General features: G+C 46.7%; 1 protein-coding gene across 1 annotated transcript in view; it reads right to left on the reverse strand.

The window, feature by feature from the left end:
• Positions 1-282: 282 nt before the first annotated feature.
• yju2 (YJU2 splicing factor homolog) overlaps positions 283-23,323 on the reverse strand; it is a 29,796-nt gene continuing 6,755 nt past the window's right edge. Inside the window, exons 2-8 of the mRNA XM_070860884.1 lie at positions 21,462-21,562; positions 17,931-18,075; positions 14,428-14,562; positions 11,673-11,854; positions 10,202-10,328; positions 7,236-7,413; positions 283-651 (exon numbers count right to left, since the gene is read on the reverse strand). Of these exons, the coding sequence (XP_070716985.1) occupies positions 503-651; positions 7,236-7,413; positions 10,202-10,328; positions 11,673-11,854; positions 14,428-14,562; positions 17,931-18,075; positions 21,462-21,562 (1,017 nt within the window). The 3' untranslated portion in view covers positions 283-502. The remainder of the gene's footprint in view (positions 652-7,235; positions 7,414-10,201; positions 10,329-11,672; positions 11,855-14,427; positions 14,563-17,930; positions 18,076-21,461; positions 21,563-23,323) is intronic.

Raw genomic sequence — 23,323 nt, forward strand, 5'->3', positions numbered from 1 at the left:
GCAAAAATGAGATGGTGATGGCACAAATGACTCATCTTTTGTTTCTTAACCTGTGCCATTACCATCTAATTTTTGCTCATCGTGCCTTTTGTCTCTTATCACTCCTGCCTTCCACCCTATCACGGACCTCCCCTTTTGTTCTTTCCTCCCCTCCCCCTTTCAGTGCCCCTGCACTTCCTTAAGAATCTGTTACATCTTGAACTTTTGCCAATTCTGACAAAGGGTCACAGACCTGAAACGTTAACTCTGTTTCTCTCCACAGATGCTGCCTGACCTGCTGTGATTTCCAGCATTCGCTGTTTTTATAAAGTATTCTCCCATTTTCTTTTGGTTAACGAAGAAGTTTCAACCCTAACTATTACAAGATCTGGATGCAGCTACAATATTGAAATCAAACATCTGCAGCTATTTACAGGAGTAGAGAAAAAACACCATCAAGATACTGGTAAGAATTGTCCATCTCTTGAAACAGCTCCACTGTCAGCCCAAACCATCGCAAGGTTTAATCACTGTTGCTTCCTTCACTGTCAGAGTACGCCCCCAGAAGGCTCAAGGAGGAAATACAGGCTGCTGATGCTTGCTGCACATGCGGGCTCGGAGCTGGTAACACTACTGAGACAGGTGACGCCACACAATTCCGATCTCTGGCATCTAGAATACAAAATAAAAATTTAGCACAACTATTTAAAAGTCAAGAGATTTGGTAAATGACGAATCTGAGCATTTCAGCTGGTGCACAAATTGTTCCTCAGTCTCAGTGTCATAAGTGTGATAAAGTGTTAACATTTTTGAACCCCTCCCCAGATCAGTAGTTCCAGTAGAATCACAGCTGCGTTAAGTGGTGGCACTCTCACCAATCAGTAAAAGACCCAGTTGAGTACAGAACCAAGGTTGGCACAACACGGAGGGAGTACTGTACTGTCGGAGGTGCTGCCTTTCAGATGAGATGTTAAAATGAGACCCCGCTTGCCTGGTTAGGTGGACATTAAAGATCCCATATGAGGACCAGCAAAACCTGTTTAAAAGCCAGCAAAGAATGACTAAAAAAGAGAGAGGGAAGATAGATTGTGAAATATAAAAACAGATAGTAAGAGTTTCTACAGGTACTATAAAAAGGAAGAGTGGCTAAAGTAAATGTTGGTCCCCTAGAGGATGAGACTGGGGAATTAATAATTGGGAACAGGGAAATGGCAAAGACTTTGAACAAATATTTTGTATCGGTCTTCACAGTAGAAGACACTAAAAACATCCCAATAGGGGATAATCAAGGGGCTATAGGGAGGGAGGAACTTAATACAATTACTATCACTAAAGAAGTAGTACTTGGTAAAATAATGGGATTGAAAGTGGACAAGTCCCCTGGACCTGATGGCTTGTATCCTCGGGTCCTTAAAGAAGTGGCTGCAGAGATAGTGGACGCATTGGTTGTAATCTACCAAAATTCCCTGGACTCTGGGGTGGTCCCAGCGGATTGGAAAACTGCAAATGTAACACCCCTGTTTAAAAAAGGAGGCAGACAGAAAGCAGGAAACTATAGACCGGTTAGCCTAACATCTGTCGTTGGGAAAATGCTGGAATCCATTATTAAGAAAACAGTAGCAGGACATTTGGAAAAGCATGATTCAATCAAGCAGAGTCAGCATGGTTTTATGAAGGGGAAATCATGTTTGACAAATTTGCTGGAGTTCTTCGAGGATGTAACGAGCAGGGTGGATAAGGGGGAACCAGTAGGTGTTGTGTATTTGGATTTCCAGAAGGCATTCGATAAAGTGCCACATAAGATGTTGCTGCACAAGATAAGAACTCACGGAGTTGGGGTTAATATATTAGCATGGAAAGAGGATTGGCTAACTAACAGAAAACAGAGAGTTGGGATAAATGGGTCATTGTCCGGTTGGCAAGCTGTAACTAGTGGGGTGCCGCATGGATCAGTGCTGGGGGCTCAACTATTTACAATCTATATTAATGACTTGGATGAAGGGACCGAGTGTAATGTAACTATGTTTGCTGATGACACAAAAATGGGTGGGAAAGCAAATTGTGAGGAGGACACAAAAAATCTGCAAAGGGATACAGACAGGCTAAGTGAGTGGGCAAAAATTTGGCAGATGGAGTATAATGAGCCCAAGTTTCGAGCCGCGCCTAGAACGGCGCAGTCCCGACCTGGACGCCCGTTTTTCGCGCCACAAAGTGTGCCTAAAAAAACCCTCCAGATTCTCCAGCTCCCTGCAAGTCCTCTGGCCCTCGGCGCAGCGCAGCAGGAGCTGTAGGGGGCGGAGCCAGGTCCCTGCACTGAAAACAGTGCCGGGACCTCTGCACATGCGCGCTACAGTGGGCGTGCATGTGCAGTAGCTCCAGGCGCCCGAAACTGTGTGGGAGGGGCCGAAGCACGCAGCCTCTGGCCCTGGCCGAATGGCCTCACTGGGTCTGCGTGAATAAGGCTCCTCCCACGGCCAGCTCCTGCTTCCTCCCGACCCGACTCCCGCTTCCGGACCGGACCCGACCTGACTCCCGCTTCCCCCCCACCCCCCGCCCCCGGACTGGACCCGACACCGACCTGACTTCCGCTCCCCCCCCCCCCCCCCCCACAACCCCGACCCCGGACCGGACCCCCGCCTCTGGACCGGACCCGACACCGACCCCGACCCGACTCCCGCTTCCCCCCTTCCCCCGCCCCCGGACTGGATCCGACCTGACCTCCCTCTCCCTCCCTCCCCCCGACCCGAACCGAACCGACCTCCCTCCCACCATCCCCCTGACCCGATCCAACGCCACCTACCTGTAAATCTGGTGCTGGGGACAGGCCCTGCCCGAAGTCTCGGGCCCGGCCCGTTCAGCCTCCCTCCCCCTCCCCCCAATATCCTTCCCCCCCATCTCCCCTTTCTCCCCCATCCCTCACCCTTCTCCCCCATCCCTCACCCTGCTCTCCCTCTACCCCCCTCCTCCCCCTCCCCTCGCTGTCAGAAACACAGACACTGACAGACAGAGAGTGAGAGACACACACACAGACAGACAGAGAGATAGAGACACTGACAGAGACACACTGGGGGGACATCCCAGCACGCTGTTGGAGGGCTCCCGGTGCTGCAGTCGGTAAGTAGAAAATGTTTTATTTATTGATTTAAAAAAAATATTGCTTATTAATTTTTTTTGATTGATTTATTGGTTGATTTATTGATGTATTTATCATTTATTATTGATGATGGCTCTTTATTTGTAAAACTGAAGTGTTTAATGTTTGTAAACTTCCCTTTAAACCCCGCCCCCCCCATTCCCTACGCCTGATTTGTAACCTACGCCTGATTTTCTAAAGTGTAGACAAGGTTTTTTCGAGCGTACAAAAATCTTCACTTACTCCATTCTAAGTTAGTTTGGAGTAAGTTTTCACTGCCGAAACTTTGAAAACAGGCGTAAGTGGCTGGATACGCCCCCTTTTGAAAAAAAATTCTGTTCCAAAGTGAAACTGTTCTAACTGACTAGAACTGAAGCAAACTAAATGACGAGAATTCCGATTTCTAAGATACTCCGTTCTACACCAGTTGCTCCTAAAAATCAGGAGCAAATCATGTCGAAACTTGGGGCCCATGTGAGGTTATCCACTTTGGCAGAAAAAAATTGAAGCAGCAGATTATAATTTAAATGGAGAAAAATTGCAAAGTGCTTCAGTACAGAGGGACCTGGGGGTCCCTGTGCATGAAACACAAACAGTTATTATACAGGTACAGCAAGTAATCAGGAAGGCAAATGGAATGTTAGCCTTTATTGCAAGGGGGATAGAGTATAAAAGCAGAGAAGTTCTGCTGCAACTGTGTATTGGTGGGCCGCATCTGGAGTACTGCGTACAGTTTTGGGCTCCATATTTCAGGAAGGATATACTTGCATTGGAGGTTGTTCAGAGAAGGTTCACTAGGTTGATTTCAGAGATGACGGGGTTGATTTATGAAGATAGGTTGAGTATGTTGGGCCTATACTCACTGAAGTTCAGAAGATTGAGAGGTGATCTTATTGAAACATATAAGATAATGAGAGGCTAGGCAAGATGGATACAGAGGGTATATTTCCACTCATGGGGGAAACTAAAACTAGGGGGTATAGTATCAGAATAAGGGGCCACCCATTTAAAACAGAGATGAGGAGGAATTTCTTCTCTGAGGGTTATAAATCTATGGAATTCACTAACCCAGAGAGTTGTGGAGGCTGGGTCTTTGAATATATTTAAGGTGGTGATAGACAGATTTTTGAGCGATAAGGGAATAAAGGGTTATGGGGAGCGGGCAGGAAAATGGAACTGAGTCCATGATCAGATCAGCCATGATCTTATTAAATAGCGGAGCAGGATCGAGGGGTCAAATGGCCTACTCCTGCTCCTATTTCTTGTGTCCTTGTGACCCTACCTCCCTACCTCAATCAACACCACTTAAGAAAAAGATTAACTGGTCAGTCATATTATTGGGATCTTGCTATGCACACATTACTGTCAGCTTTAACTAATAATAGAAACATAGAAGAAACAAAGAAATTTACAGCGCAGGAGGCCATTTCGGCCCATCGTGTCCACGCCGGCCGACAAAGAGCCACATGGCCCTTGGTCAGCAGCCCTAAAGGTTACATATAAACCTATGAACAATGATGGAACGGCAAAGTGCACCCAGCCCAACCAGTCCCCTTATACTAAAACATTCTACACTCCACCCCAACCGGAGCCATGTGATCTCCTGGGAGAGGCAAAAAACAGATAAAATTCCAAGCCAACTTAGGGAGAAAAAATCTGGGAAAATTCCTCTCCGACCCATCCAGGTGATCGAAACTAGTCCAGGAGATCACCCTGGCCGTATTCTATTCCCTGCAGTACATACCATTAGATCTGCTCCATCCAACAAAAGGTCATCCAGTCTAATCCCAATTACCAATTCTAGGTCTGTAACCCTGCAGGTTACTCCACTTTAAGTGCCCATCCAACCATCTCTTAAAAGTGGTGAGGATTTCTGCATCCATCACTCTTCCAGGCAATGAGTTCCAGATCCCCACAACTCTCTGCGTAAAGAAGCTCCCCTCAAATCCCCTCTAAACCTTCCAGCAACCACCTTAAAACTATGCCCCCCCTCGTAATAGACCCCTCCACCAATGGAAATAGACCCTTACTATCCACTATGTCCAGGCCCCTCAATATTTTGTATACCTCAATGAGGTCTCCTCTCAACCTCCTGTGTTCCAATGAGAACAAACCCAGCCTAGCCAATCTGTCCTCATAACTAAGATTCTCCATTCCAGGCAGCATCCTAGTAAATCTCCTCTGCACCATCTCTAGTGCAATCACGTCCTTCCTATAATACGGCGACCAGAACTGCACGCAATACTCCAGCTGTGGCCTAACTAAAGTATTATACAATTTAAGCATAACCTCCCTGCTCTTATATTCTATGCCTCGGCCAATAAAGGCAAGCATTCCGTATGCCTTCTTAACCACATTATCCACCTGGCCTGCTACTTTCAGGGATCTGTGGCCAAGCACTCCAAGGTCCTTTTGTTCATCTACACTATTAAGTGGCCTGCCGCTTAATGTGAATACCCTTTCCTTATTAGCTCTCTCAAAGTGCATTACCTCACACTTCTCAGAATTAAATTCCATTTGCCACTGCTCTGCCCACCTGACCAGTTGATTGATATCCTCCTGCAGCCCATGACTTTCCTATTCATTATCAACCACACAGCCAATTTTAGTGTCGTCTAATAATGCTGACTTCAAAAGTGATTTGTTAAACTTAAAGCACTTTATATCATAAGGATGTGGTAAGCTTTATATAACTCGATGTTCTTTCTCTTTCGAGGGACAAACGTTTCTCCCCCTGTACGGACTCATGTTGAAGTGTAATTCCATGGATCCCTGGTACCCTCTTGCATCATTAACCATGAGGGAATCACATCACAGCCCAATTCTCTCCTCATTGCCACATTCACACAGATTCCCTTTCCAGCAAGGGAGCAGTGATCAGGAGGAGATATCGTGGCTGACCCTTTAAACCCGCCTCTTCCCCTTCCTGGGCCCATCGGCACTGAGGGCAAGGTAGTTGTTACCACTCCAGCTGAGATCACATAACACAGCAGTGGGAGTAATGTGAACCTTTTCCGTGTCTACGTTTCCTCAGCCTATATTTCGGAGGTGGGAGCAGCTTTACAAAAATTGATAGCTGATTAAAAGGACTTGCCTTTATACAGAACCTTTGACGACCTCAGGACGTTGCAAAAGGCTTTACAGCCCATTAAGCATTTTTAATGTTGGAAACGAGTTAGCCAATTTGAGCACAGCAAGGGCACAAAAGCAGCAATGTGATAATGACCAAATAATCTGTTGCAATAATATTGGTTGAGGAATCAATACTGGCCAGGACACCAGAGAGAACGGCCTTGCTTTTCTTTGAATGGCTCTGTGGGATCTTTTACGCCCATCTGAGAAGCCAGACGGGGCCTCGGTTTAACATCTCATCCGAAAGACGGCACCTCCCAGAGTGCAGCACTGGAGTGTCAGCCTAGATTGTGTGCTGAAGTCTCTAGAGTAGGGCCTGAATCCAAGATCTTCTGACTTTGAGCGAGAGTGCTACCAACTGAGGTTTGTCAGTTTATTGAATGCCGAAGATGTGAAGACTGACAGGGTTGTGTGTCACAGAAGATCAGACACACTTTGCAACATCAAAATCAAGAAATGGACGATGGATGGAAATACTCACTGGTCAGCACACAGTGCCTGGAGAAGTAAATGAACCGCAGGACTTTTGGTAATAAAACACACGCTCTTTTCAGTCTATCATCATAGGCAGTCCCTCGGAATCGAGGAAGACTTGCTTCCACTCTTAAACTGAGTCCTTAGGTGGCTGAACAGTCCAATACGAGAGCCAGTCTCTGTCACAGGTGGGACAGACAGTCGTTGAGGGAAGGGGTGGGTGGGACTGGTTTGCCGCACGCTCTTTCCGCGGTCTGCGCTTGATTTCTACATGCTCTCGGCGATGAGACTCGAGGTGCTCAGCGCCCTCCCGGATGCACTTCCTCCACTCAGGGCGGTCTTTGGCCAGGGACTCCCAGGTGTCAGTGGGGATGTTGCACTTTATCAGGGAGGCTTTGAGGGTGTCCTTGAAACGTTTCCTCTGCCCATCTTTGGCTCGTTTGCCGTGAAGGAGTTCCGAAGCTAAAATGAATGAAGAAACACAACTGATTCCATGTATTTTGGACCCAATGCTCACCACTGTTTGTCGGGCAGGCCTTTTGGGTCCCGACTTCTTTCCCCAGGTCCGCTGAATCTGCTTTCTTGCTCTGCGGTCGCTTCACCACCAACCCAGAGAGATGTGGCTTTTGGCTGAGCTTTCCCACGCTCATCTCCCAACTCTCCGGCTTCAGCTTCTTGCTCTGATGATCAGGGTTCTGTCACAAAGAGACACAGAAATTAAAACCTCAACAAGAAATAAAAGGACAATGACAATAAACATCAGAAATAGGAGCAGGAGTAGGCCATTTGGCCCCTCGAGCCTGCTCCGCTGTTCAATAAGATCATGACTGATCTGATCCTAGTCTCAATTCCACTTCCCTGCCCGCTCCCCATAACCCTCGATTCCCTTAATCATTCAAAAATCTGTCTATCTCCACCTTAAATATATTCAATGACCCAGCCTCCATAGCTCTCTGGGGTAGAGAATTTCAAAGATTCATGATCCTCTGAGAGAAGAAATTCCTCCTCATCTCCGTTTTAAATGGACAGCCCCTTATTCTGAAACTTTGCCCTCTAGTTCTACATTCTCCCACGAGGGGAAACATTCTCTCTGCATCTGCCCTGTCAAGCCCCCTCAGAATCTTATACATTTCAATAAGATCACCTCTCATTCTTCTAAATTCCAGTGATACAGGCCCAACCTGCTAATCTTTCTTCATAAGACAACCCCTTCATCTCAGTAATTAACCCCGTGAATCTTCTCCGAACTGCTCCAATGCAAGTGTATCCTTCCTTAAATACAGAGACCAAAACTGTAAGCAGTACTTCAGATGTGGCCTCACCAATACCCTGTACAGTTGTAGCAGGACTTCCATACTTTTATACTCCATCCCCCTTGCAATAAAGACCAACATTCCATTTGCCTTCCTGATTACTTGCTGTACCTGCGTGATAACTTGTGTTTCATGCACAAGAAGAAAAACAAAAAAACAAACAGGGTTGTTGGTAGTGCAGCCTGAATGCACTTCAGCACATCAAGTGCGGATAACATGAGCATCTCCTCTGCTCTGCTCCTCCTCGCTGGATTAATCAGGGATTTACTCCTCTCACTCGCCCCCAGTTCCTTCCTTTCTCTCTTAAAAAGGTGCCGATTTATACACACATACCATGATTGATGGTCACACGGGCACAGAGAGCCTCTGGTCAATGTTCCCTGTGAAAAGAAAGGTCCCGCGAGACCGGCTTTTCCATTGTGAATACTGCGCATGCGCAGAAATTTAAAGGGACCGCGCATTAAAAGAAACAAGCCGTGCAGAATAGAGCGCAGCTCACAGGGACCATTGCCCCTGGTATCTTGCTCTTGTCAACATTCTTCATGTGTGTGCTTTGATAGCGCATGTCAACATGCTATTCTACCTCTGCCCTTACCCATGGGTGCTGAATCTACCCTTGCCCTTACCCGTGGGTGCTGAATCTACCCCTGCCCTTACCCATGGGTGCTGAATGTACCCCTGCCCTAACCCGTGGGTGCTGAATGTACCCCTGCCCCTTACCCGTGGGTACTGAATCTACCCCTGCCCCTTACCCGTGGGTGCTGAATCAACCCCTGCCCTTACCCGTGGGTGCTGAATCTACGCCTGCCCTCACCTGTGGGTGCTGAATCTACCCCTGCCCTTACCTGTGGGTGCTAAATCTACCCCTGCCCTTACCAGTGGGTGCACTTCCAGTTGGGATTTCTGGATGGCAATCAGGAATAGAAACCATGACGGATTATTTTCTTTCCCTGACCGAGCGGTGCTGAGGCCAATCGGAGCCGCTCCACTTGCGCCGTGGCTGGGATCAACCATCTTCGTGCAAACGGGAGATGGAATTTGGGACCTCTCGGTTTGGTCTGGCTCAGTTTCACATCAGAAAGTCAGCATTATCTAATCATCCTGTGTCCAGAGTCGCGACTGTCACTTGGTGCGGGGTAAATCAGAACACACTGAATTGTTCATTTGTTACTCAATGCCTGTATCATCCTTTAGAATAAATCTGTGCAAGCAGTGCAGGGCCACAAGGCTAATCTTGGAGGCCAGAGGATCGAGTTATATGTGGAAAGACTGGAAAAATGGGGATGTTCATCCTTAAAAGGTAGTGACTGAGAGACCATCTAAGATAGTGAACAGTACGGAAAGATAAATCCACTTCATACTAAGCCGTGAGACAATAGGACACAGGGTCCAACTGGGAAATGGGAAATTTAGGAATTATGTCAGGTTCCTTGCACATATAGTGATCAACAGAGGGAGCAGCGAGCAGCGGCCCGGCCCAGAAATTGGCACGGTCCCGGCATGCAAGACCATCAGCAGGCCGGGGCCATTAGAGGGAGCAGCATGCAGTGGCATACCACTGCAGGGAGCAGCACGCAGTGGCATACCACTGCAGGGAGCAGCGTGTGCTGCTGCAGGAGGGCGACGGCTGATTGCAGTGTGGGCAGGTACAGCAGGAGCGGCGAGGTCGGGGCGAAGGAGCGGCGAGAGATTGTAGAGGGATGTGATCGGGGCCCAGGGGCAGCACGGGCCAGCCCACACTGCGATATATATGTGCGCGCACTGGGTCCGTGCAGCAGAGCTGGTCTCCAGTTAGTCTTGGTTAAACCTTGCCACTGGACCAAGACCTAGCTCTGTCAAGCCCTTGTGGTGGCTGGTGTGCAACGGCCACCCACACATTAAAAAATCCACGCACGGGCATCTTCCACCCTTCAAGATGTAGTTCGGGACCTGGAATATCATTGAGACACCTGTGAACACATCGGTTCTCGGCGTGGAAGCAAGTCATCCTCGTTTCGAGGGACTGCCGATGATGATGATGATGAGTGATCAACAAATAGAAAGGACTGGGTAGGATCGAGGGGGAAGACCAGAGGTTTTCCTGCATATTCTGAACCATTGTCTACCTTGTGACAATGCACAAAGTCCATTTCTTCGTTTTCAAGCACTTGGAAAGGAATCAGACTCCTACCTCGCTGAGTATATCCGTGGCCTTGCGAGGGGCTTGCAGTTTCGGTTTGCAAGGTGGGTTAAGGGGCTCCTCGTCCGAGTCCGAGTCTTCTAGAATTCTCTTTACATGGGCACTTTCCAGCATGGACCTGTTAGGATTGAAGCAGGTGAGAAAATTCTGCTCAGGGAATCTGTTCCTGGCAGGTAAACTCTCTTTAGGGCAACTTACTGATACGTATGCTTGGCTGGGGAAGGGCGAGTGGCATAGGAGAGGACGAGGAGGCAGGGTCGAGGGGGAAGGGAAGGTCGAAGGCGACAAGATTTTGACAGGACCCCGGGCTTCCTAGATTTCAGGAAACCACATTAATTGCAAAGTATGTTGTATAATCTGTTGCTAGGGCCTGAAGGAGAGAAATCTTCAGTTTGTTCTAAATACTGTCCCATAATTTCTTAATTTTCAGCTTTGCTCAAATGCAAATTGTTCTGCTGGTGAATGGTTCGTAGCTGCACTATATGATAGCAGGGACCTGTGCCTCATTGTCCACACAGTGTGACTGTAGCACTTCATTTTACAGGTTGAACCTCCCTTCTCCGGGACCCTCGGGACCTGGCCTATTCTGGATAAGGGATTTTTTTCGGACAAGGGGTGGTCACGTTAAATTGGATGGTACAGGTACTGAGCAAGGGGATATCGGGGCTGGCTGGCTTGAGGCTGGGAGTGCGGCAGAGAGACCATGGAGGGGGGGGCAGGGGCGGTGGATCGCGGGGTCAGGCCAGCGATTGCGGGAGTCGGCAGCGAGGAAGAACTTCAATTTGTTCATGTCGGAATTCTGCGCATGCGCCACCCGGTGGCCGGGAATGATTCTAGACAAGAGGCGGTTCTGGATAAGGGAGGTTCAACCTGTACTGTCAGTAATTTGCATCAGACATTGGAATAGAGGAATCAGAACATGAGACACACACAAACCAGTAGCTGGTGCTAAATGAGTTGTGTGAATGCACCACATTATTAATATAGATCTCCAGGTAAAGAAAGCCATCTCTACAAGGTTACATGCTGTATTGTACGTAAAGGGAGAAAAAGCAGGCAAAAAAAAGATACATTTGGAGGTGGGAGGAAAATAATGGCTGCGGTCTTTCTTTCTCTCTCTCTCTTCATTCCATAGACGTCACCTCTCTTCCAGTACCTTGTGCAAATAGCTGTTCCTCATGTGCATCTGGACAGCAAGTATCGGCAGGCGAGTCCACTGTGAAGCCAAGCCCAAAACTTGTCCACACATTGTAAAATACAGCTGGATCGTTGGTGGAAAGGGAACCTTGATTCATTTCTGCATAAATCTCAAGTTCGGCCTTCGGGCACTGACCCTACCTGGATTGCTCCTATCCCCACCCGAGCTGTGATCAGCTAACTCAGCAGAAAGCTTTCCTCAGAAGCCATAACGCTTGCAGGTACCGGGAATGGAATAATTCTCCATTTTGAAAGTTTAACCTACTTCATCTCTCGCTCGTCGTCCTCCTCCTGCTGTCGTTTCAGGTCCTCCTCGTATTTCTGATACTCCTGTAACATGCCCTCAAAGTCTACGTTGGCCTGCCGCTGGTTCAGCTCCTTCAGCTCCTGCAGGTTTTCCAAGACCTCCATTTCCATCTTGGAATCTTTTGTCCTGTTCTCCAGAATCTTTATTAAAAAAAAAGACAAATGCACGGGAAGACCATGAGTGGCGGGATCACTGAAATCCTGCAACTACCGAGTCGCACAGACCAGGAAGGAGCCAGCTGCCCTGCCTGATGTCTCATAATTAGAATCATAGAATAATACAGCACAGAAGGGATCCATTCGGCCCATCGCATCTGTGTCGGCTCTTTGTTAGAGCTGTCCAATTAGGCCTAACTCCCCTGCCCTTTCCCGATAGCTCTGTAATTTTTTTCTCTTCAAGGATCTATTCCATTTCCCCCTGAAGGCTGCCATTGAACCTACATCCACCACTCCATCAGGTAGCGCATTCCAGAATCTAACCACTCGTTGCGCAAGGACATTTTCTCTCATGCCGCCTCTGGTTCTTTTGTCAATCACCTTAAATCTGTGCCCTCTGGTTATCGACCCTTCAGCCGTTGGAAACAGTTTCACTTTATTTACTCTTATCTGAACCCTTCATGATTTGAAACACCTCTATCAATTCTCCTCTTAGCCTTCTCTGTTCTAAGGAGATCAAGCCCAGCTTCTCCAGATAACTCAAGTCCCTCATCCCTGTACCATTCCAGCAAATCTCTTTTGTAAGAGAGAAAGACTTGGATTTATATAGTGCCTTTCACGTCCACCGGACTTAGGGATTGGGCTGCTGGAATTGGACTCACCATTTAATAAGGGGAATAAGTCAATCAGGCTCCTGAACACTACCCAGTGACCGCTGCTGGAGAGAACGCACGTGATGTCGAATAATTGAGGATTGGCTCGCCAGCACAGCTGCCCCCGATGGTGAACAATCTTCCAGCACTCGCTGCCTAGGCTCACACATGAAGAGCAGTCCTTCGATGAGCTACTGGAAGATACCTGTGGATCCCCAGAAAAGGTCAACACCTTTGGGACAGGTGGGGAGAATGCCTGTGCCTTTTGACAGAATTATACATTGTTTATAGATAAGTAATTACTGGAAGAAATGGGAGGACCTCAAATATGCAAGAAGTCCGGGTGGTGTTAATGTACAAAAGTGACAACCTAGTTAATGAGGCTGGAATACAAAAGGGTGGAAGTTATGTTACAGTCGTATAAATCTCTAGTGAGACTAGCTGGAGCACTGTTTTCAGCTCTTGACACCGCATCACAGGAAAGATCTAATGACATTGGAGGGGGTGCCGTGCAGATTCACCAGAATGATATTGGGGCTAAAAGGGTTATGTTATGAGGATAGGTTGCATAGATTAGGCTTGTATTCCCCAGAGTATCGAAGATTAACGGGCTATCTAATTGAGGTGTTTATCTACCCTATCAAATCCTCCAATCATGTTAGAAAGAAATGATTGCCTGTAGTGGGAGATGTCAGAACAAAGGGGCATAACCTTAAAATTAGAGCTAGGCTGTTCAGCTGGATGTCAGGAATCATTTCTTCCCACAAAGTGTAGGGGAAATCTGGAAGTCTCTCACCCAGAAAGCTGTTGGGGTTCGGTCAATTGAAAATGTCAAAACTGAGATAGATTTTTGTTAGGCAAGTGTGTGGAGGGTTACGAACCAAGGCGTGTAGATGGAGTTAAGATACAAATCAGCCATGATCTAAATGAATGACGGAACAAGTGCGATGGCTGAATGGCTTATTCTTGTTCGTAAACACATCTGATACAGGCCATCCCAATGCTGTGTTTCGAACAGAAACAGGCCTTTTGGCCGAGTCTATGTTGCTGTTATCCTTCACGCAAGCAAATAGTTCTAATCACATTTCCCCCTTCCCCCACTCCTGTTCTCACATCCCTTCAACTCCTTTTGCCTTTCACCCAGGTTTCTGAATAATAAAACCTTCATATGGTGACTGGATTGTTTCAAAATCTGTTTAAAAACTATGGGACTGAGTACTTACAACGTACTTTCCTTTCCAAATTAGGCTCTAACCCCGCGTCCAGACCCTGCACACTCACCCGTGACAACCTATCTAGATAGCCACACGAGGGTGAAAGGAATAGGAATAGGGATAGGAATGATGAAGGGGTTGAATTATGAAGAAAGGTTGAGTAGGTTGGGCCTATACTCATTGGAGTTTAGAAGAATGAGAAGTAATCTTATTGAAACATATAAGATACTGAGGGGGCTCGACAAGGAAATGCAGAGAGGATGTTTCCCCTCGTGGGGGAATCTAGAACTAGGGGGCATAGTTTCAGAATAAGCGGTCGCCCATTTAAAACTGAGATGAGGAGGAATTTCTTCTCTGAGGGTTGTAAATCTATGAAATTCTCTACCCCAGAGAGCTGTGGAGATTGGGTCACTGAACATATTTAAGGTGGAGATAGACAGAATTTTGAGCGACAAGGAAGTGAAGGGATATGGGGAGCGGGCAAGGAAGTGGAGCTGAGCCCAGGATCAGATCAGCCATGATCTTATTGAATAGCGGAGCAGGCTCGAGGGGCCAAATATCCTGCTCCTATTTCTTATGTTGATGGGGTTCGATGAAGAAGGGTGGGAGGAGGCTTGTGTGGAGTATAAATACTGGCACGGACCAACTGAGCCGAATGGCCTGTTTCTGTGCTGTAAATAGTTTGTAATACCTTCATCGGGTTGTTCAGCTCTTCATCCTCCCGATCTTTCTGAATCTGTTTCTCCTGCTCCTCCAGCAGCTTCTCCGCTTGGAAGTTCCGTGTCGCCCCGTGCTCCATCACGTAGTCTGTGTTCTCAGGGTCGGTCTACAAGATTAGACGCACAGCAGCAATGAGTAAATGGGCATGTGTCAAGTGAAATTCATATCCCGAGAATCTTGTAAAGAGCTTTAAAAAATATAAGTTTTCCTGAAGGCTTAGGTAGTAATGAGCGCATGTAAACTGTGGGCTAAAAAAACAAATTAGATGGCAACAATAAGTATGACGATAGGCTCCTCGCTCACTGAGCTACACAGGACAGAGAGATTGCAGGCTCAAACCCCGGGCTCTGCAGACTTAGCTGATGTCAGCCAGGGCGCTCTTAATGGTCATACAATTTGCCTCCGTGCACTTGGACAAGTGGGGGCAGGGGTCAGAATGGGCCAGCGTTCCCATACATGATCACCATCCTACGGCACCAGCTGGAAACTGTGCGTGTATGGACACCAGGTGAGGACAGGATCCTTCTTGGCTATGATGCCTCCCCTGATCGATTAACGACATTTACTATCAAGTCTCACACCAAAAGAATGGGTGCAGTGTCTCTGTAATTTCCTCCAGCCCCAACCCCTCCCCCCCCCCTCCAAAATGACTGCGCTCCTCTAATTCTGCCCTCTTGAGCAACCCTGATTAAAGTCGCTCAACCTTTGGTGGCCGGGCCTTCTGTTGCCTAGACCCCAAGTCTGGAACTCCCTGCCTACACCTCTCTGCCTCTCGTTCCTCCTTCAAGATGCTCCTTAAAACCTACCTCTTTGACCAAGCTTTTGGTCACCTGCGCTAATTTCTCCTTATGTGGCTCGTTGTCAATTTAAAAAAATCTTATAACACTCCTATGAAGCACCTTGGGACGCTTCACTACGTTAAAGGCGCTATATAAATACAAGTTGTTGTTGTTTTTAAAAATTAATTCTCATCATGTGGGCATCGCTGGCTAAGACTGGTATTTATTGCCCACCCCTAGTTACACTTAAGTGGCTTGCTCGGCCACTTCAAGAATCAACCATGTTGGTGTGGGACTGCAGTCACTTATAGGCCAGACCGGGTACTGCTGCCAGGTTTCCCTCCCTAAAGGATGTTAGTGAACCAGCTAGGTTTTTATGACCGCTTTATGGCCACTTTTATTGATTTTGTTTTAAAATGAAATTCAAATTCTCAATCAGCCATGGTGGGATTTGAACTCTCATTCTCTGGATTAGCTGAGGTCTCTGGATTACTAATCCAGTTTTATAACCACTACACTGCCGTCTACTCCTCCTAATTAAAAGTTGCTCAATTCAAATAATCTGATAATTCAATTATCTTCAGCACAAAATTCCTGTATTGTTGACGTTGCTTTAATTAAAATTATTACACAATTCAAATGTTTGTGAGTGCAAAAAAAACAACTTAATTATTATCAAGAGTAAACTGCTGGTGTCTGCAAAACCACACAGCAATAGGATTTAGGACTTTCAGGAGAGGAGGGCGGAAATTGGGGGGGGAATTTCTTCAAGCTCTCCTTTTCCGGGAAGAAGTTCTGCTATTTTTAGGTCCATTATTCTTTTGTCTCCTGAGCTGTGTGGGTGGCACAAGGCTTGCTCCGAGCCCATAGACAATGTTCCCTGCAGCTGGCACTGCCAAAACTTATGGACCACCCATGCGTGCCTCACAAGTCCAACTTAGTCCCCCCCACCATGTTTGGTGTTCACACGGGATATTATAACTTGTAGAAAGTGACACTGACGTGCCCTGTGAGTAAACTGCGAGTTTTGGCAATGCAACTCTCGCTCTCTGGTTTTCCCTCTCTGCCCCCTACAAGACTCGGCAGCCTCTTGAAGGCACTCTGATGAAAGTCAAAGCTGTATGTATCCCTGTCCCGGGACACTGGGTATTGCTATGGTAACACTCAGCACCAAACACTGGGCTAAAATAAATAACTCTCACAGCACCTCCCTGCCCAAAGTCACACCGTGTACATTAGGAACCACTAAACAACTGCAGCTTGGGCACAGAATTTTATGTAAAGTTAATTATTTGCAATTGGCTCGAGTATCGACTAGCTAACTGCCAGCTGAGACACATCGTCCAAGCTGAGGTACAGGAGGATTACCAGGCTGTAATAACTGATCATTTCTGGTTGTGCAGAAGGAATTTGCTTTCAGGGATAGAATATACAAAAAGAAAGATTTGCATTTATATAGCACCTTTTATGACCCCAGATGCCCCAAACCGCTTTACAGCCAATGAAGCATTTTTGGAGTGTAGTCACTGTTGTAATGTGGGAAACACGGCAGCCAATTTGCTCACAGCAAGTTCCCACAAACAGCAATGGAATAATGACCAAATAATCTATTTTTTTGTTAAGTAGATCGAAGGATAAATATTGGCCAGGACACCGGGGATAACTCTCCTGCTCTTTTTCAAAATAGTGCCATGGGATGTTTTACGCCCACCTGAGAGAGCAGATGGACTCTCAGTTTAACATTTTATTCGAAAGATGGCAGCTCCCTCAGCACTGCACTGGAGTGTCAGCCTAAATTTGTGTGCTCAAGTCCCTGGAGTGGGACTTGAACCCTACCGATTCAGAGCCTAGAGTGCTACCCACTGAGCCAAAGCTGACACTTAAAGGGATAAAACATTTTTGTTGATCCCGGGTTGACTTCACCAAGCACCCAGTTCAGGTGAAGTACAAGCTAGACACAGAGTAAGGCTCCCTCTACACTGCCTCATCAATCACTCCCAGTTTAGGTAAGGTACAGGCTGGATGCAAGGTAAAGCTCCCTCTAATCTTCCCCAATAATGATCCTCACTCCCTATCTCAGAATTGCAATGCCTACTGCACCATTGTAATGTTTTCCACTTCCCATAATCAGCCACCCTTGTCCACTCACTCTGGGTAGACGCACCATCCAATGTGGCACTGAGCTGAATCTGTCAAATCGGGCAATCTCAAAGTGCCATTGAATGCTGCAACTGGCCTCAGCATCCAGAGGAGGGAATGAAAAATCAGCCAGGGGTTCCTGCTTCTGATCACCCAAGGACTCATACTGACAAGTGCATGTGTGAACAGACTAACATGGGTTAGTACAGGATCAGACTCGGCTGTGATGTGCATCAACAGTCAAATATCCTGATAACATGTGCTACTTCGGCTCACGTGAAGAATGGACTGATTGAGCTTATGGTCTGTACCCGTGGATACATTCGCCAGCCGGAATCAACGACATCAGGAGAGGAGTGGAGAACATTGGGGGGGGGGGGGGGGGGGGGGAGAGAAGAGGGGGTGGGAAGAGGGGGTGATAATATGGCGTAACATTCACTGTAGTCCTGGAGAAAGTTACATTCCTGACTGCCCTGGTTGAAGTAATTCAGTGTAGATAGAACCTGCGAGGAGGGAACTGTACACAAATGAAGCAGAGAAATGGAGAGGTACTTACTTTAAATGTGATTTCTGCCAGACACCTGGTACACTTGATGTAGAAGCGGAAGATGGGCAGTCCCAGGTAGACTTCATTCTGTACAGTTTCCTTCCGTGCATTGAACTTCTTACCTTTGTATATATACTCTCCACACGTCTTGCACCTGGCACAACACAAGAACATGTGAAAATGATCGACAGGAAAGGACCCAATGGTTCAGCTAGTCAATCTGTAAGACTATAGCACTTTTTTTGGTCTCATTTTCTGCTAATAACTGTGCTTGAAAACTGCTCCAAGATGGCTAAAACATGGGTTGGCCATTTTTAGTGACCCAGAAGGCTTTGAGAATTCAAAAAACTTTCTCATGAGTTTTAACATCTCACAGCTGCAAATTGTCTGGGAACTGTGAAGGGAAAAAAAGCTGCAACGAAAGGAGACAAGAGAATGAAAGATCCCTACTCATCATAAAAGACTATTACTTTGTTTTAAACCTAGACAATTATGTACACGGTGGGCAGCCATCCAGAAAAATGGTATATAGTGGCTGTAACACATAAGGTCAACACTGCAGTCAAGAGATTGGTGATCTGGTCAGTTACCAAGAGAATCAGGGGGTTAATTTCCGATCATTGACCATGGCTGGAATTAACTCTGTTTGAATGTCTTACTTTCTATTAGTCACTTAGGGAATAGGCAATTTTAACTGTTACAAAGTACTTTAATGGGATAGGCTGGTGTGGGCTAATAATTAGAAATTATTGTGCATTTGATGCTATCGTTATTGCTTGTATCTCTTGATTATCCAAAGTAAAGATAACCCCTGGATAGGGGTGAGTGAAGAAACATCCTGTGTCTGTGTTGTTTGTCTCAAGTCCAAACTCTGTAATGTCTAGAGAAAAGACATAAATCTTACAGACTAAAACCTATCTTAATTAAGATAAGTCTTACAAGTCCCGTACAGATGTGATGCACCATGCATCGCGATGCAGACAATCCCTCTCCACTGGGAGCGGTGAATAATCAGATAGAAACTCAGGCCAATTCGGGGAATAAAACGATGTTGTAGGATATCTAACTTTTGCACGAGATGATCTCTGCCCCAGCTACAAACAGGTCCAGCTCTCCCTTGAAGGAATAGAATCACAGAAATTTACGGAACAGGAGGCGGCCATTTGGCCCACTGTGTCTGCACCCAGTCGAAAAAGAGCTATCTAGTCTAATCCCACTTTCCAGTTCTTGGTCTGTAGCCTTGTAGGTTACGGCACTTCAAGTGCATATCCTCATACTTTTTAAATGCTACGAGGGTTTCTGCCTCTACCATCCTTTCAGGCAGTGAGTTCCAAACCCCCAGCACCCTCTGGGTGGAAAAAAAATCTCAACTCCCCTCTAATCCTACCAATTATTTCAAATCTATGCCCCCCTGGTTATTGACCCCTCTGGTAAGGGAAAAAGGTCCTTCCTATCCACTCTATCTACCCCTCATAATTTTATACACCTCAATTAAGTCTACCCTCAGCCTCCTCTGTTCCAAAGAAAACAACCCCAATTTATCCAATCTTATACAGTGAAGCAGTGTTCACCGCACAAGTCGGCAGCCTGTTCCACAGGTCCATTTTCTCTGAGAAAAGAACAAGTGCCCAACACCCAACCTCGTTCTGCCCTTACATAAATTGTAAGCTTGATCCTTGGTCTTCCTTAACCCATCATTGGTCCACATCAACACAATCTAGTCCCTTTGTTATTTATAAACCTCGATCAAATCAACCCCGAGTCTACGCTTTTAAAAATAGTTAAATTCCCTCTTGTTGTGAAAAGCAATTTTCTTGCAATGAAAGAAACAATCAGCAGAAATATTCTTAACCCTTCAGACACCAAAGAGGAGTTATCTCATTGCAGCGCCTCCCATTACCGCCAAACAAACTTGTCGAGGCTGCAGCGCCTCATACTGCACTTGGAACACATCCGGGGTTTGACCCGGGCGTTTCAATAATGTGGGCAGGTCAAAGTCCATCATACTGACCCTTGATTGGCTGGAAAAAGCAAGTGTTGAAGTCTTTTTAGCCAATCAGCAGCTAATGTTAAGCACTGGGATCCCAGATCCAGAAAGGTCAGGCCCCGAGAGGCAGTGAAAGACAGCTGCATTTACAAGTTACATTGAAAATATAATTAAAATAATAGACATGAAAGCCATTAATAGTGGTATTCATATCATGTCTCATTATGTTGGAGTGCAGCAACTGCTGTTACGTAAGCCAATGTGGTAGCTATCCTGCATAAACAAAGTGCTAACACGAAATGCGACGAATGACCAGTTAATCTGTTTTTTGTGTTTTGGTGGTGTTAGTTGAGGGAAGAATGTTGGCTCAGGACACTGGGAGAGCTCCCTGCTCTTCTGTGAATAGTGTCAAGGATGCTCTGCATTCATCTGTGCAGGTAGACAGGGCCTCCGTTTAACATGGTGATGCACCTATGATTCAGATCATAATCTCCAGATTCTATATTTATATGGGAACGTGCAGCTCTGTCTAGTATTGTGAGAATGTCAAAATTACTTCTCTCTGGCAGAGATTCTCTGTTGCCTTTATGAAGGACTAGAGTGCAAGGAGGGGGTGATGAGGGGGAGATCGGTCTGTCTATAAGCAGCCCCTCATCACGCCCAGATTGGTTGGCCAGCCACCTCAGGCTCGTGATGTGTTAAGGTTGCCAGTGGCGAGAGGAAGCTCCATTGTTATCACTGATAGTTGAAACGCCAATTATATAAGTTTTGCTTTTCAAAAGCTAGTTGGGTGCACAATGTCAGAATGACCATCTCCTGGTTGAAGCAGATGGTGAGTGTTACTGTCAATCGATATGGTACAGGATGACTCTCCTGTCCTTTGGTTTTTGTGTTATTTTTGAAGGACAGATGTGTCCCTGGAGCAATGCAGGCTAGGAATAAATGTGACCACTGCTGCCAATTGCTTAAATTCACTTGGAGATGACAAATCTGAGGTAAGACAGTGGGAAGGCTCTTCGAGCCATGTTTTACTTAATCAAAAACTCCATTTGAGGCAGTGGTTAAGTGATGGGAAGCTTGGGTTTGAAAAGGGAAAGACTAAGGGAGATGAAGAGTTCCACAACTTCGAGATAACAGAAGATAAAAGCATTTATTTATTGCCTTGTCGCATCTCTCTAAAACATCTCGACACATTGAATTACTTTGAAACGCGGTGACTGTTATGTAGCTGAATTAATTAACAAATAGAAAGAACTGGGTCAAAGAGCTGAGGAATTAAAAGTCGGGGAAGAGATCAGATACCTGATAAAAATCTCTCCTTAGTGAGTGGGAATAAAAACTGAATCTGGCAGCTACCTCAGGACACTGGGACAGATTGTGCGACACAGTATTTGAGAAGCAGCAGAGACCTTGCATCAAGCAATCTGCACCAATTTTTAATCATATACTTCATTTTCTGTTATTAAAGTCTGTAATAATGTAGTTGCAAACATGAGTTTTGGAAGTACAAACCTGGTTAGCAGGTGAAATGTTGATGAGCTGCATGTACCTACCTCATGTTGAACGGTGCCATTAATCGGACCACATACTGTCGATCTTTGGGAAGTTTGAGTTTCGGGATCTTTGACGGATCAAAGTCCGGCGGATAGTATTTCTGGTGGAGGGAGAGAAGCACAATACATGGTGAATGGTTAAGGAATAAATTTGTATTTAAAATTTTTGTACGCTCATCAAGGTGATAGAATACAAGAGCAGGGAGGTTATGCTTGAACTATATAAAACACTGATTAGGCCACAGCTAAAGTACTGAATGCAGTTCTGGTCACCACATTACAGGAAAGATGTGATTGCACTAGAGAGGGTACAGAGGAGATTTACGAGGATGTTGCCTGGGCTGGAGAATTTTAGCTATGAGGAAAGATTGGGTAGGCTGGGTTTGTTTTCTTTGGAAAAGAGGAAACCTTATTGAGGAGTATAAAATTATGAGGGGCCTAGATAGAGTGGGGGTATCGATTTAAAGTAATTGGTAGGAGGTTTAGAAGGATTTGAGGTGACTTTTCTTTACCCAGAGGGTGGTGAGGGTCTGGAACTCACTGCCTGCGGCGAACATCTCGTCGTAGGCAATTAGGCCCATACAGTAGTGCCTGGTCTCCAGTTGTCTTGGACCAAGACCTTGCTCCGCGAAGCCCGTGTGGTTGCCGGTGTGCAGCGGCCACCCCATGTTAAAGGAACTCACGCACAGGCATCTTCCACTTCGTTAACATGAAGTTCTGGACCTGGAACGTCAGGACCCTCGTGGACAACTCCAACAGCAACAGGCCGGAACGCCGCACTGCGATTGTTGCCCGGGAACTTAGACGCTTTGACATCGACATTGCCACCCTAAGTGAGACCCGGTGGGCAGGGGAAGGCCAGTTGAAGGAACATGGTGGAGGTTACACCTTTTTCTGGAAAGGAAAACCAGAGCGTGAACGCTGCCTTCACGGAGTCGGCTTCACCATCAAAAATGAGCTGGCCGACCGCCTCAAAGACCCCCCCTGCGGGGTTCACGAACGCCTCATGGCTCTCCGACTCATCCTATCCTGGAACCAATGCACCAAGTCATCAGTGCATACGCCCCAACACTCGATGCAATGGATGAGACCAAAGAGGATTGTTATTTCAACCTCAAAACTTCCTTGTCCCGCATCCCCGCAGGTGACAAATTGATCCTCCTAGGCAACTTTAATGCCAGGGTCGGCAAAGACACAGCCCTCTGGTGAAGCGTGATTGGCAGAGAGGGGGTAGGGAAAACCAACTCCAGCGGTAACCTACTCCTGACAAAATGTCGAGAACATGAACTCCTCATCACCAACACCCTGTACCGCCAGAGGGACAAATACAAGGCATCATGGCAACACCCTCGCTCCAAACTGGCACCTGCTCGACTAGGTAATCGTCTGAGCCAGGGATTGCAAGCATGTGCGCATCACCCGTGCCATGACAGGAGCTGACGACTGCTGGATGGACCACCGCCTAATCTGATCCATCATCGACATTAACATAGTCCCAAAGCAGAGGGGACAGCAGAAGCAGTGCCGCAAAAAGTCAATGCCGGGGCACTTAAAGACCCAGCTAAGAGAGCCCTATATCGCCAGTGCCTCACAGCTAACCTGGTGTGCCTTGATGATCCTGAGATGCTGAATGTCCACATCGCTTGGTCTGCCCTCCAGGCCTCCATAACCACTGCCTGTGAAGAGACACTTGGTCACTCAACCAGAAAACACCAGGACTGGTTTGATGAGAATGATCAGGAGATCCAAGAACTAATAGATCGTAAGCACAGAGCAATTCTGAGCCTCAAGCAACAACCCAACTCGGGAGCAGCAAAGCAACATTACAGACGGCTCAAGGCTGAGGTCCAACGGGACCTAAA

The sequence above is a fragment of the Pristiophorus japonicus genome, chromosome 18 (assembly GCF_044704955.1).
Source record: "Pristiophorus japonicus isolate sPriJap1 chromosome 18, sPriJap1.hap1, whole genome shotgun sequence".
Lineage (NCBI taxonomy): Eukaryota > Metazoa > Chordata > Chondrichthyes > Pristiophoridae > Pristiophorus > Pristiophorus japonicus.